This window comes from Balaenoptera physalus (genome assembly GCF_965194825.1).
Source record: "Balaenoptera physalus genome assembly, chromosome: 17".
Lineage (NCBI taxonomy): Eukaryota > Metazoa > Chordata > Mammalia > Artiodactyla > Balaenopteridae > Balaenoptera > Balaenoptera physalus.
In genome coordinates this window covers 18,703,363-18,719,302 of record NC_138895.1, presented here as the reverse complement: position 1 = coordinate 18,719,302, position 15,940 = coordinate 18,703,363, and the positions used below count along the sequence as shown (strand labels likewise).

At 39.7% G+C, this 15,940-nt stretch overlaps 2 protein-coding genes across 5 annotated transcripts in view; both read right to left on the bottom strand.

Moving 5' to 3' along the window:
* The window catches only part of LY96 (lymphocyte antigen 96), a 32,434-nt gene extending 30,029 nt beyond the window's left edge, over positions 1–2,405 (bottom strand). The window contains exon 1 of one of the 2 annotated variants that reach the window (XM_082432648.1): positions 149–2,405. The gene's annotated coding sequence lies outside the window, so the exon portion shown is untranslated. The remainder of the gene's footprint in view (positions 1–148) is intronic. The other variant, XM_082432647.1, reaches the window with a different exon arrangement.
* A 2,629-nt stretch (positions 2,406–5,034) lies between these two features.
* On the bottom strand, positions 5,035–11,640 carry TMEM70 (transmembrane protein 70). 3 transcript variants are annotated; one of them, XM_082432624.1, is made up of 3 exons: positions 11,302–11,640; positions 9,640–9,745; positions 5,035–5,677 (listed from the first exon to the last, which is right to left on the bottom strand). In XM_082432624.1, exons 1-3 carry the CDS (start codon positions 11,623–11,625, stop codon positions 5,220–5,222), a joined length of 888 nt encoding a protein of 295 aa, XP_082288750.1. In that variant the 5' UTR covers positions 11,626–11,640; the 3' UTR covers positions 5,035–5,219. The 3 variants fall into 3 exon arrangements, with proteins under 3 accessions (XP_082288750.1, XP_082288748.1, XP_082288749.1); XM_082432622.1 differs by having other exon boundaries at positions 11,023–11,385; XM_082432623.1 differs by having other exon boundaries at positions 11,035–11,385.
* Positions 11,641–15,940: the final 4,300 nt, after the last annotated feature.

Sequence of the window (15,940 nt, the reverse complement as noted above, 5' to 3'; positions counted from 1 at the left end):
AGGAGAGGCCGCGATGGTGAGAGGCCCGCGCACCGCGATGAAGAGTGGTCCCCGCTTGCCGCAACTGGGAAGGGCCCTCGCACAGAAACGAAGACCCAACACAGCCATAAATAAATAAATAAACAAATACTTAAAAAAAAAAAAAAACCTACAAGTTTAGAGGAAAATAATCATATTTGTAAAAGGTTTTACTAAAGAACTGTACTACTTTCCCATTTTTTTAAAGGTAAAAATCCATGGGGTGGGGCGTAGTCTGGGGAAATGGGGAGTTGCTCAATGGGTATTGTTTCAGGTTGGCAAGGTGAAAAAGTTCTAGAGATCTGTTGCACAGCAATGTGAATACAGTTAACACTACTGAACCGTACACTTAAAATTGGTTAAGATGGAGAATTCCCTGGAGGTCCAGCGGTTAGGACTCCATGCTTCCACTGCAGGGCACATGGGTTTGATCCCTGGTCAGGGAACTAAGATCCCACAAGCTGCCCAGTGCGACCAAAAAAAAAAAAAAATGTGGTTAAGATGGTAAATTTTATGTTATATGTATTTTCCACAATTCAAAAATATATTTTTTAAGTGGGGGGAAAAAAAGAGGACAAATCCATGAACGCTTCTAGTAGTCTCGAAATACCATTTCCCACTAAAGGGAACAAATACTCTAGAGAAATTACTGTTTCCAGGTCTGAGGCAGAAAAGGTTCAAGATGAGCCTAAAACATCTGATCATATTAGACACCCAATTTGATGACAGTCCCATTGACCAAAGATGGGTTTCCTATTGCTGCTGTAACAAATAACCACAAACTTAGTGCCCTAAAAACAATACAAATGGGGAATTCCCTGGCAGTCCAGTGGTTAGGACTCTAATTTTCACTGCCGAGGGCCCAGGTTCGATCCCTGGTCGGTGAACTAAGATCCCACAAGCCATGCTATGCGGAAAACACACACACACACAATACAAATGAATTCTCTTACAGTTCTGGAGGTCAGAAGTCTGAAATCAGTTTCAATGGGCTAAAAGCAAGGAGTCAGCATACCTATTTCTTCTGGAGACTCCAGGAGAAGACTGTTTACTTGCCTTTTTCAGTTTGAGAGCTGCAATCCTTCCATTCCTCCATCTTCAAAGTTCAGCACTGTCCTCTCTGCTTCCATCATCACTTCGCCTCTCCTCTGATACCCTGCCTCCCTGTTATAAGGACCCTGTGATTACACTGGAACCATTTGGATAATCCATGATAATCTCCCCAACTCAAGATCCACCTATAAAATCCCTTTTGCCATTTAACGTAACATTCACAGCTTCCAGACATGAACATTCAGCCTACCTGTAGACTATTACTATCATTAATAAGATAGTAACTGCGATGAATTGAAATATATCAAATATATTCAAATCAATAAGCTCATAATAATTTTTTTAAAGTCTAATCAGCAGATGATGCTAGGAAACCAACTCTATTTTGAAAACTGATAAAGGGAAAGAATCAAGCATTTATCCTGACTTTTCTATAGAAACGGAACTACTGGTAACCAAATAGTACAGAGAGGCAAGTTTCCCTTGCCTTCTCATACTCTTCTCTCTACTTTTAGAAGTATTTCAGCTAATATATGAAAAAGGAATGATAGAATATAACCATTTTGCAACACCTAATGAATTAGTAAACTTGGGCACTGAGCATTAGTAGTTGCTAATGTCACAGAGAGAGAGACAGAAAGACATTGTATACTTCTTGATGGATGAACATGGTGGTAGCCAACCACCAAGATGGCTCCCAATGATCCTTACTTCTTGGTATGCAAATCCTTGTGTAGCCCCCTCCAACAATGTATAAGGGTGACTGCGTAACTAAGAAAATATTGCACAATGATAATGTGCAACTTCCAAGGTAGACGATAAAAGACATTTTACCCTCTACCTTGCTCTCCTGGATCAATTGCTCTGGGGGAAACAAGTAGCTCTAAAGAGAGATCCATGTGGCAAAAAACCAAGGCCTCTTCCCAAAAGACCAGCACCAATTTGTCATTCATGTGAGTGAGCCACCTTGGAAGCAGTTCCTCCTGCCCCAGCCCAGCCTTCAAATGACAGGAGCACAGGCTGATATCTTGACTGCAACCCCATGAGAGTACCTGAGCCACACCCCCTCAATTAAGCCATTCCCAAATACCTGACCAACAGACACTGTGCAACATCATAAACGTTGATGTTTTAAACCTCTAAGTTTTAGGGGCAATTTGTTATGCAACAATAGAAAAATAATACAAACAACATCAGCTATGAATCAGTCTTATCCAAAATAATCAAACCTCAACCTGATGAAGCCCCAATTTATAGCAAATACAGTAGACAGACAAACATGGTAAACTACACCTTGGGGATATAATCAGAAAATCTAGACCATGAAAACATAATATAGGACAAAAAACTCAGTTTCTTCAACAGATGATTTGCAAGGGGCGGGGGTGGGGGGTGGGGGTGGGCAACAAAGTGAAAGAGGGAATTCCCTGGCAATCCAGTGGTCAGGATTTCGTGCTTCTGCTGCCGGGGGCTGGGTTTGATCCCTGGTTGGGGAACTAAGATCTCACATGCCCTGTGGCAGGGCCTAAAAAAACAAAAACAAAATGAAAAATATAGAAGGGCCCATAGATTAGAAGTCTTAAAAGACACTTGGAAAATAGGTGTGAATAAGGTGGGAACTTTAATTAGATCTTAATCCAAACAAAATGGGGGAGGGAATTATGAAACAATTGGAAATTTGAGTAGACTGGATATTTGATAACACTGGGGTCAAGGGCAGCTTAGGTATTATGATGGTATTGTTATTTTTTTAAGTCTTTATCTTGTAGAGTTACAAAATTAAATATTTAAGAAAGAAATCTTATGATGTCTGGGATTTGGTTCCAAATAAAAGTAGAGAGCAAGTGGTCTAGATGAAACAATGAATCTGGATGATAGAGTCACTTTTTCTGAAAAAATCAGAATACAATTTTAACGAATGTGTCCAAGCTAAGGCTGTCATTCATACCTAATGACCGTTTTGTTACTTTTGCTTCCAAAAGCTGAAGTCTTTCAGTACGATGTAACCTACGTTGAGGAAAAGGATTACATCTTATTGTCAAAGGGTATACTATCTGATGTAACCCAGAGGTCCAATGGGATCACCCTGCCCTTTGAGACTCAAATAAAACTGACTCAATATCCTTCCCTTAGGTAGAGGGAGACTCACCACCTCCCTAATCTTTCCAAGATTACTCTGCCTGGGGAGAGGGTAGTAAAGTGGCATGGAAGGACGTGCGTATATTTCTTACCTTGGCCTGAGCTGTTTCTGCACTTATTTCAGTGATGAATCATTATGGTATCCTATGCATGCTGATCCTTTTCTACATCTTGGTCTCACTCCAAATCATGCCCTTGAGAAGTCATCTTTCTCATGTAGTCTTTTAAGCCTTTTTTCTTTTCTCTAAACAATCTGAGGAATTATTTTTTTTATTAACTTATTTATTTATTTTTGGCTGTGTTGGGTCTTCGTTTCTGTGTGAGGGCTTTCTCTAGTTGCGGCGAGCAGGGGCCACTCTTCATCGCGGTGCGTGGGCCTCTCACTGTCGCGGCCTCTCTTGTTGCGGAGCACAGGCTCCAGATGCGCAGGCTCAGCAGTTGTGGCTCACGGGCCCAGTTGCTCCGCGGCAAGTGGGATCTTCCCAGACCAGGGCTCGAACCCGTGTCCCCTGCATTGGCAGGCAGATTCTCAACCACTGCGCCACCAGGGAAGCCCCTGAGGAATTATTGATACTCATAAAAATAGGATTTTCACTCCACTCCACAGGTGACAAAATGGTTGCATGGATACAGGACATTTAAAGAAAGAGATAGGAGGTACTAAAAACAAGTTATGAGAAAACTGACCCTTGAGAGAAAACTTTGAAATGTTAACAACACTGTTTTCTTCTAATATTTATCTAACATTTGATAATGAGTATTTGATTATGGAATAATCTTTTTTTTTTTTTTTTGGAATAATCTTTTTACAGAAAGATATAAATCACATTAACTGCTAAGATAGCAACAGGTCCCTATCTATGTGACAGAGGACAGAAAAGCAGACAGGCAGAGGCCCAAACTGAGGACAGAGGTGGTGGCAGCTTGTTCATCTGAGAATAGAGCCCGCCCTCTACTAAGACCACAAGCTGGCTGATCCAACAGAGGGCAGGCTCTAAGTCTCAGAAAGATGAGCACTGTTCTACCTTAAGCTGTCTCCTATAACCTTCTAGCAGCTTCAGACTTGAATGATCTTTCCCCTAAGAACTAGTGATGTCCCTGCTGCTTCTCCACCCACCTCCCTCATACACAGGCAAGCCAGAAAGATTAATCATCGTGGCAGGTGATAGATGTTAGGCAGCTCTCTACAGACTGGGTGTTTTGTTCTTAACTGTGACTCTGGCAACTAGCCCAGTACCTGACACCCTCTAGGCACTTAATCAGTATCTACTAGTCTAAATAGCATGATTTGAGGCCCTTTGTTCCTGGCTGAAAATCCTTCACAAGAACCAACTTAACATTAGCATGGAGACTTTTATTTTATAAAAGGTACTATCCATCTATGTAGTACATACAATTTTCCCACTGTGATAGGGTGTAACAAAGGAGAGTGCACATGGAGGGACAAATGGAACCACTGAAGACGATACTACTTAGGTCACCACTTCCCCAAGAGCTAACCACACCCTACTGGACATGGATATCTTTAACGTGGGCAGCCATGCCAGAGAAGATAGGCAAAAACCTGTGCTCTAAGCCAAAGGAAGCAGATTAACAGTTTCCCATAATCTGTGAATTTTTAAAGCATCTTCAATGTGGGCAAAGGTAATATCTACATCCTTAGAAAAATCCAAACACAAAGGAAAAATAACTTTCCCATTTGCTTCTGACATCCAATCCCCAGCTGAGAGGCAATCACACTTATTATATAAAAGTAACCATGCATATGTCAGCATATACATGTATTTTCACACCCTTTTAATACAAATGATAGAGTATTGTATGTTTTGTTTTTCAAACATAACTTTTTTTATTATAAAGGAACATAATTCTCTGGAAATTAAAAGTTCTGTGATACAATTTCAAATTATGTTTTTAACAATCAGTCACTAACAAAAATCAAAAGTAAAGGCAATTATTATACACTGGAACATAAATCACATTTAAGCACAAACATAAAAACGATAGACTCATTTCTCTTCTTTAAGCTGTTTCTTTTCACTGGCTTCTTCCACATCAAAAGTGAATGGCTTGTCATAACCCATTAGATGGTTATAATCTTCAGGGTTTGGAAAGAGTGCTGGATTAACTAACAGTGATTTTGTTTTAGCATAAAAGGTGGTAAACACATGTGTGCTATTTGGAATCTTCACGTCATTCTGGTGGAACACTGTACTTGTTTCCAAAAGCACAACGCTGTAAGTAATGGCTTTGTAAGTGTCTGTTGTGGCCTCATGGTACAACCGAATGACGTAGCCTTTTGTAAGAAAGTGAAGCAGTGCTGGAGTGATCACTGTAAAGCTTCCTATGATGCCATAAAATAAGATTTGCAAAGGCAGACTTCCAAATATAATATTATTTTGTGCAAAAATGTACGGTAGAAATGCAAGGCTGATCAGACTTGTAGAGTAAGAAAAACATTTCACACCTAAATAAGAAAAAAAAATGGGAGAAGATTAACACTTTTAACTTTTATAAAAGAATCAACCTATCCCATTAATTCTTCCACCTTTCTCCCTACAACATCATCATCAAAACAACAAAACCAAAACACCTATATAGTGCTTATTATATTCCAAGCTCTATTTTAAGCACTTTACATATTTAATTCATGAAATCTAGAAAAAAGCCCTATGAGACTGATGTATAATTATCATCATCATCACTCCCATTTAAAAGATGAGAAAATATGAGGTACTTGCTCAATGTCACATAGCTACCAAGTAGCTGTGCTGGGATTTAAACCCAGGCAATCTGACTCTAGGGTCCAGGCTGTTGGCCGTTACAATGCACTGCCTCTCCAGCTGGGAAGTCCGCTTTAGGGTTGACTGGCTTCTATCTCAGTTCCCAATAAAAGGTTTAATATTACTCAAAAATCTTTATGAATACTATAAAAGTTAACTCAGTCAGCAGATAATCAAATAAAGCTCTCTATTAACAAGCACTTCCACAGATCTAACATAAAATGTTCAAATATGGGGCTAACTTTTTCAGGCTAAGTGCCCAGCATTAAAACAGCAAATTAAAAAACAAACAAACAAAAAAACACCACCAGTGGTTAAGAAACATATGGGAAAGGTAATCAACTTCTTTACCAAGGAAAAACATTCAAGTTAAAATAGTGAGATATTTTTACTTATCATGTTAGAAAGATTAAAAAACCAGTGACTTCTGAACTGTATACTTAAAAATGGTCAAAATGGTAACTTTTACTTTATGTCTATTTTACCACAGCAAATAAATAAATAACTTAAAATGTAAATTTTCTTAGTTTGAAGGTACAATTTTAACATGATCAAATACCATCTGTTTGGAAAACAGACAAGTTGAGATCCTAGAAGGGTTGATTATAGTTATTTTGGAAAAACAAAGGAAGCAAAAAAGGGGGGAGGGTTAGATACTAAAACATAAGATTCTATAATTAAAATAGTGTGGTACTGGCTCAGTACATAAACAGATCAATGGGAAAAAATGGGAAATCTAGACACAAACCTAACTGCATATGGAAATTTAGTATAGAACAAAGATACAATCTAAAATAAGTGGTGCTGGGACAACCAGATTCAGAGAAAATTCAATCTATCCCTCATACCATATACCAGGAAAACTCCAAATAATCCAGAGATTTAAGTGTATAAAATAAGAAAGGTATAAGAAGAAAATACCCGTGAAGTCCTTTATAATCTAAGAATAGGAAAACTTTTCTAATTATGACCGAAAATACAGAGGCAATCAAGGGGAAAGTTGATACACCTGATCACCTTTTTAAAATGTACATGGACATAAATACCGTAAACAAAGAGACAAATGAGAAAAATATTTGCAGCTTATATGACAAAGGGTTAATATCCCCAATACACAAAAGGTTTCTAGTATATGAGAAGAAAAGATCAACAACCCAATAAACAAACATGCCAGAAATATAAGCAGACAGTTCAATGAAACAAAAATGCACACGGCCTTTCAACAGATGAAATGATGCTACGCCTCAATCATAAGAAACATTCAATTAAAACCACAGTGAGATACCGTTTTTCCCCCAAACTGGCAAAAACTAAAAATATGACATCATACTCTGTTGGTGAGGCTATAACAAAGCAGACACTCTCATACATCACTCTTGCTTGAAGGCTTATTTTGCATCAGTAATTTAAAAATAATTCCTTCCCCCCACAGGTAGATGCCATGACATTGGTACACATGGGATTCAATGGGGACCAAGCTGCCTTCTATATAAAAGCCTCCTTAGCCCTTCCAACTACCTGTTTTCCCCATTACTCTTTCACACTATAGTAGGTTGAATAGTGTCCCCTCAAAATTCACATCCATTTAGAACTTTAGAACGTGACCTTATTTGGAAATAGGGTCTTTGCAGACAATTAAAAGTTGAGATGAGATCATACTGGATTACGGTGGGCCCTACGTCCAATGAGAGTATCCTTAAAAGGACAGAACAAGACAAGCAGAGACACAGAGAACGCCGTGCGAAGTAGGTGGCAGAGACTGGAGTTATGCAGCTACAAGCCAAGGAAACATGAAGGATTGCTGGGAGCCACCAGAAGTTGGAAGAGACAAGGACAAGCTCTTTCCTAGAGCCTTCAGACAGCACGGAATGCCAACACCTTGATTTCAGACTTCTAGCCTTCAGAACTGTGAGAATAAATTTTTGTTGTTTTAATCCACCAAGCCTGTGGAAATGTATTGTAAGAGCCCTAGGAAACTTATACATACATACACTTTATTATGCCTGGATTGAAGTAATTGCTATTTTCTAAACATATTCTCATGCCTTTGCTCATACTACTTCCGTGCCTGGGATGCCCTTCTTTCACACGTCTTCATGTTCAAATTCTACTCATCTTAAAATGAGAATACTATGACATCCGTAATTATTTGCTGCTGAATTAACAAGAACCGTCAACTAAAAGTCCCTTCAAATATCTTTAAATTAGGACCCAATTTGGTAGTTTAAATGGTACCGCTATGTTAATGTCTCTCACTCAGTTTTACACAGAAAAAATATTAATCCCTGATAAGTACAGTGACTTCTTATTAATATAATATTGAAGGAACTCAAACATTAAATTCTTCTACAGGTTTCAGTTCTAGAACTTTGAATATTATGCGTAGCTCTGCTCTTCCACAAATATTATATCGTACCCACACTAAAATTAATTCCTATCTATATTCTCTTCTCTTCAGAATTGAGTCAAGTGGGAACATGAAAAAAATTGATTAAGCCTTCCCTTCATTTGAAGGAACGGTGTCTGTATTCAGAAAGAAGGGTACCATGGGGGTCACAGTGAACACATCTCAACGGCATCAATCTAGGTATCCCAGGCTCAATTCAGAGATGAGAAACAGGCTCAGTGGCCCACTCATGTTGTGACTTCTGAAGAAATTTCTACCATCCGAAACTGATTATTCCAATAACTTCAGAACGCCACTCAATACTGATTATAATCAGTCCTTATTCCCAAAAAGTTTTAAATAGCTAAAACTGTATTTTAAACATACTCTATTTTAATGTCACACACTCTTGAGAACTTACAGACTTCCAGATTAAATTTTAGACAACTGGTTAACACCAGCATGATCAAAAACACACATGCAAATGGGGCACAGAAATCTTGTGGCCAACTTGGCTATAAAGTAATCCTCCAGATATTTCAGGTTATACTTTTTTTTTTAAGATTATTAAAATGAAATACAACCTCAGGAACTTGAACAAATCACAAACTTAAGTTCTTCTGACTTTCCCTACTAAAATATTCCATACTAAATACTGAATTATGACCTAAGGAAAGAGCTTTAAACTTGTAGCTATCTAATACACTGCCCTTTCCTTCTCCACGATAACTCCCTACTACCTGGAAAACCACTAAGTAAATATGTTTGCTGAAAATTCTAAGATGACCTAAAAAAATGTAAAGTTAATATATCTTTGAATTATAAAAGTATTACTGCTCATTTTAACTGCAAAATCTAAAAACATATACCGTAAATGTCTACTTACCCGAAATAACTACTAAGAGGTATTCGCCCATATTTTTTTCCTCTGCATATTCAAACATTACATAAACATACACTTTTTGTTCTGTTTTATTTTGTTGCTAAACATCCCGAGAGGTGACCAAAGGATGGAATCTTTAGTGCCCGGCCATAAGATCAGAAAGTCATAAGAGTCTACAAAAACCTTTTTAAATCTCCTAAAAATGCAAAGGTCTTAACCTCTAAATCTTTTATCAACAGACCACAAGAAAAAAATTATAATTTTTCCTTCTGTCTTGCAATTACAAGGTGCTAAAATAATAAGTATCATATGCTAAGAACCTTTTTTATAAGTAAAAGGGGGGAAAAAAGGAAATATCCTCACTTCTGATTACCCACCAAATACTGTTCGGGCCAGATTCCCAGTATAAATCAGCCTTCCATCTTCTGATTTTTCAAGTTGTGTATGTAAACATCGAACACATCTTTCCCAACAAACAGGTATCTATTGAAACAGAGACCATTATAATGTGAGTACATGATAAACTGCATTTTAGGCCAACTTTTAAATTTTTTTAAGTTTATTTTGAAAAATATAATAAAGAGTAAAAGAGAACTTATCACATGGGGTGATTTAAGGAATTCTTCCAATAATCTACAAAGCTAAAGAAAGCAAACTGAGTAACAGAATGGCTTTCCTTAATTCCACTCACAAGTAGACATTGAATTGGGAGTTTGAAGACCTAGGTTTGCATCCCACCTAGAAGCATTTTAAAGTGTGACCTTAAACAAGTAAAAAGTTAGTGGAATAGTTTCTTCTATTCCACATCACTCTCGCTCAACTGTCAAAGATTTAAATGCATTAGCTTTTTTAAAAAAATTAAGTTTAATTATGTAAGTAAAATACTGCAAATTCAGAAAATTTAAAGTCCAGACTTCTTTTAATACTTCTAAAATATTTATACTATAGCTAGTATTAAAAAAAAAAAAAAAAAAAAATAACTCTTTCCCCAAGGGTCTCGTATCCATCCCTTGCTCCTCGCAAGGAAAATATTTTACTTGAACTCCTACATCAAATTTCACAGGAACAAAAGAGTTGCCCGAACCTCTGCAAATGACTTTCACAACACACGCTCTTCAAGATGTAGAAGGCGTGCCTAATCTCTTTATGCTGAAATTAAATGCCATTCCAATTCCAGCGTTGGCCTTTCCTCCCAAATTTCAACCATGTTTGCTAATCCTAATATTTCACAGGGCAGGATTAGGAGACAATTTATTCAGATTCAAATGAGAAGGATGAACGTCTCCATCCCATTTTTCCAAGGAGCAAAGGAATTCCTAAAAATAGAGCCACCTAATAAAAAACAGAACAAACTCAAAATCAGGTTCCCCGAGTTCTTTCAGTTCGGTCTCCACGTGGTGCATCTAATCTCGCTGCAAATTAACCCTTCCGAGCTTGCGCTCGACAGAAAAAAAAAAAATGAGAGTCCTCACAAGCTCGCTGGATTTGCAACCATCTCTGTAAAGTGACTGGAACCGCCCAGAAAATAAGCACTTTCCAAGGGACACTGCTGGACTCGCGGGGGCTGCGAACCCCGGGAGCACCGGCCTGTTGCCCAGGCCGAAGCCGGCCACTCCTGCCAGCCCCGCAGCACGGGGCTCCTTCAGCACCACAGCCGCCGTGCAGGCCGGGGAGAAGCTATGGGAGAGCCGGGCTCCCCAGGCCCGGTGCTACTCCCACCCCCGCCCTTACTCGGGTCCGCGAGCCCTCTGACCGCCGACCTGCGCTCGCACCCGACACGGCAGAAGCGTCGCGGCTGCCGACAGCCCCGCGCCCCCGCCGCCGCCCCGCCCCGAGGAGCCTCTGCAGGAAGCCGCCCGCCAGACGGCCGCCCTAGGGCCTCGGAGTGCAGTGGCTGCCCACGGTGCCGTCCTCTTCCCACCGAGCCGCAGGCCGGCCGCCCACGGGCCGCCCAACGCCAGAAGCAGCATCCCGCGCGTGACCAGAAGCGGCGACTGCACTGCGGCGGCAGCCGGGCACGCCGAGGCGCAGCTCCTCACCGGACCGCGGCAGAGACGAGCCGCGCGCTCGCCGCCGCCTGCAGGTCCGCGGGCCGCACTGGCCGCCTGCGCGTGCGCAGAATGGACGGCCCGCCGGCAACCTGCCCAGGCACGCGCGTTCCTTGTGGGCTGAGGTCGACCTGACCCTCGCTGCCGGGACCAGCAAATGGCCATCCTGCGCGCTGCTTCCCCTCGTCCGAGTCTGGCGCTCTTTATAACCGTGTGGAAGGACAGAGGGGAGAGACACGTGCGAAGGACAAAGCCTGGAAGCAGGGTTAAATCTTTCATTCTCGTGGGCATCATTTTCTGTGCCCAAAAAACCATTTTCTCTGCGGAAAATGTTTCTAACCTGTTGGCACAGAGGAATAATACAGTGCACGTTTGAACAAAAATGAATAGTAATTTAATCCAACCAGTAGGTTGGTAGAAAATGAGAGGAACTTGTTCATATAATGTTGATACTTGTCAAATTTGTCTTCGGAAATCACTCTCATCCGTTTACACGATTGTTCATTATTTGTTAAAGAGATATTGAGCGCCTCGCCAACTGCCAGGACTAAGTTGGAAGCAGAGGATACAAAGATACTGAATAAAATTGGAAATCCACAATGCTTACATAGTGAGGGAAACACCTAAAAATTAGCTAAAATATAACGCTGAAATATAATTGTAATATACCAATTTACAAAATGCTGCAGAGGCCCGAGAGACAGAATGATTAATTTGGCCTCTGAATGTCCAAAGGTTCAGCTGGGTATTGAGGGATGAGCATTCAACTAGTGAAGGACGCTTTTGTTTTCTATTTCAGAACCATGTTTTTCACTCAATATGGTACTGGCGGGCTTCCCTGGTGGCGCAGTGGTTGAGAGTCTGCCTGCCAATGCAGGGGACACGAGTTCAAGCCCTGGTCCGGGAAGATCCTACATGCCGCCGAGCAACTAAGCCCGTGCGCCACAACGACTGAGCCTGTGCTCCGGAGTGCGCGAGCCACAACGACTAAGCCCGCGTGCCTAGAGCCCGTGCTCTGCAACAAGAGGAGCCACCACAGTGAGAACCCCGTGCACCGCAACCAAGAGTAGTTGCTCACAGTAACTAGAGAAAGGCCACGCAAAGCAATGAAGACCCAATGCAGCTAAAAATAAAATAAATTTATAAAAAAATAAAAAAATATATATGTTATTGGCATAGGAGAGGAACAAACTAATAGTCGAAAATAGTATCATCTTTGCAACTCCAAATCCTGTCTATTTTTTTCTGGGTATCCAGAAGGATAAAATTATACTATTTCTTTATGGATAACTTCACTTTCTTTCTTTCTTTTGTTTGTTCATTGAAGCATAGTTGATTTACAATGTTGTGCTAATTTCTGCACATTATATATTATAGCAAAGTGACTCAGTTACACACATATATACGTTCTTTTGTCATATTCTTTTCCATTATGGTTTATCCCAGGAGACTGGATATAGTTCCCTGTGCTATACAGTAGGACGTTGTTGTTTATCCATTCTAAATGTAATAGTTTGCATCTACTAACCCCAAACTCCCAGTCCATCCCTCCCCCTCCCTCTGTCCCTTGGCAACCACACCTGTTCTCTGTGAGTCTGTTTCTGTTTTGTAGATAGGTTCATTTGTGCCATATTTTAGATTGCACATATAAGTGATATCATATGTCTTTTTCTGACTCATTCGCTTAGTATGATAACCTCTAGTGGCATCCATGTTGCCGCAAATGGCATTATTTTGTTCTTTTTTATGGCTGAGTAATATTTCACTGTGTGTGTGTGTGTGTGTGTGTGTGTATATATATATATATATATATATACCACATCTTCTTTATCCATTCATCTGTCGATGGACATTTAGGTTGTTTCCATGTCTTTGCTATTGTAACTTCCCTTTTTTAAAGTTATCTTCCACTTACCTTTCAAAAACTCTTGTTTTAGTGTAATTCATATTACAAACAATATCAATTAGCCATTATTGTACTGATATGTATGTAAATTTTTCTGTTCATATAGTGTTTTTCTTTAATACCTTTAAAAAGATAAACTGAGGCATGCTAAAATTTTTGAGTTTACTTGAGCAAAAATTTATTCAAATTGGACAGCACCAAAACTGGAAGTGGTCAGGAGCACTCCACTGACAGGAGCTAGGGGCAAGGTTTTTATGGAGAAGATGCACATGCAAAGCAAGGAAATTATTTGATTGGTTATAGCTTATGCCACACTGTGAGGCATGTAGGATCTTAGTTCCGCGACCAGGGATTTAACCCGTGCCCCCTGCAGTGGAAGCGTGGAGTATTAACCACTAGACCGCCAGGGAAGTCCCTGCTTATAGCTTATGCTGTTGCATTATTTGAGAAAATCTAGTTGTCTGTTTGTGATTGGTTGTTTGTGATTGGTTGTAAATACCTTGAGGTATTTATAAGACTTGAATCTGGCTTAGCTTTTGGGTTGCTCACTAAACTACCAAGGCATCAGAGCCATCTCAGTCTAATGGCCTCTTTGTATGATTACTTCAACAATACATTGAGGGACTTCCCTGGTGGCACAGTGGTTAAGAATCTGCCTGCCAATGTAGGGAACACGGGTCCGAGCCCAGGTCCGGGAAGATCCCACATGCCGCGGAGTAACTGAGCCCGTGTGCCGCAACTACTAAGCCTGCACTCTAGAGCCAAGCCAGTGAGCCACAACTACTGAGCCCGCGCGTCCAGAGCCCCTGCTCCACAACAAGAGAAGCCACCGCAGTGAGAAGCCCGCGCACCGCAACGAACAGTAGCCCCCGATCTCAGTGACTAGAGAAAGCCCGCACAGCAACAAAGACCCAACGCAGTCAAAAATTAATTAAATAATTAATTTTTAAAAAATATATATATATTGAGAGAACCTGAATTTTTATCTTCTGTTAAGCTTAGTTTCTTCCTACAGAAACTATAGGCAAATGGAAATAATAATATTTGGTCTACTCAAGGTTTCTAAGTAGCTAAAATGAGATGATATTCTGAAAATTCTGTGCTATAGAATTATATGAAATTGTCATTCATGGTTAAAAAGATTTCCCAATTCTAGTAGTTTAGAGATAATTTTTGAATATATACTACTTGAGTGGGATTTTAGAATGATACTAAGGCTGTTTACAAAATAAGCCTTGATTCCCCATTCATATCATCTGAGAGAGTCCCTTTAAAGATGGAGGGTGATGGAAAAATTGAAAATGGCTATCACTTGTAGAATGTATGCCTACCATTATTGTATGTATTTTTTGTTTGTTTTTTGGCTGTCTTTCCTCCCCATCCACCAGCCCCCTTCCCCTCCTTTAACATGAGCTAAAGGGCAGAATGGTGTGATGGAAAAAAGAAAAGAAAAATTGTGGTAAAGTTAGTATTTTGATAAGGACCCTAAATACTTCTTTATACATTACTAGTTTCGAAAATAAACTACGAGAATCTTTGGGGAAAAGAATTTGTCAACAGATTATCAAGATCTTTTAAAATGTTCCTATTCTAAAGAAATAGAAACATGGTCAAAGATTTCTGCAGATACTGAACACAGTATTACATGAAGTGATTTAAAAATGGAAATATGGTCAATGTCCAACATTTAAGGAAATACTTAAGTGAGTCATGGTACATTTGGACAGTGTAAGTATATACAGACATTAAAAATGATGCTTGTTGAGATTTTGGTTACAGAAGTGTGGGTTATTGAGGTTTGTTGAGTTGGAAAATAAATAAAGAACCATATATGTACACAGTATAATCTATGTAAAAGTGTATTAAAAAACCAAATTTATCTGCAATTTCTGCATTTTTGTAAGCATGTATTATATTGATTACATAATAAATAAAATTTTTAAGTAAAATTTTGCGTTTTTTAAATAAACAGTCCTAGACTAGATTCTAGCCCTAAATCTGGCATTAGCTGGCCTCAGTATCCTCACCTGGAAAATTCTATCATTCTCTAGGCAACTAACAGAGTGACCCTTATGGAAGGTGATAATGCAATGAGGAAAAGGGAAAGTTTCAAGGGGAGAAAACAACACTTCTGAAGTAGAGGAGGAAAAGTATAATTGAAAATGGGCCCACAGCCTCCTTTTCTCACCCCATTGCCTCTCCTCCCCACCAAATTCTACTCTGAGCTATTATAACCAAAAAACTTTAATAATTTTTGCAAAGGCTTTGAAAAATTAACCCAGGACGGTCTCTCCGGTATTGCTTTTGCAACACCTTTTATCTGCCAAATGAACTAAAAAAGTCTTGCAGGCAAAAGTCACTAATTAGGTCAACAAACTTTGGATCGCCTGTATCTGTTTTCCTTTTGCGGACATCGTTACACAACAGTCGGAGTTGAGCAACTTGCAATGGTGAGAGTCTTGGCCCTACATTCCTTTCATGCCACAGTCCGGTAAACAGAGGGTGAACTTTATTTAGCTGTTTCACCCTTCCTGGAAGGGTGCCTAAATTTCACCAAGGGAAAGCGAGTAAAGACGGCTCTGATTTACGATAGTTCGACTTACAATTTCTTGACTATACCATGGTGCCAAAGCTATCCGCATTCAGTAGAAACCATACACAATTTGAAATTTTAATCTTTTCCTGGGCTACCAATACGCAGTATGAAACTCTCTCTCCGGTGTT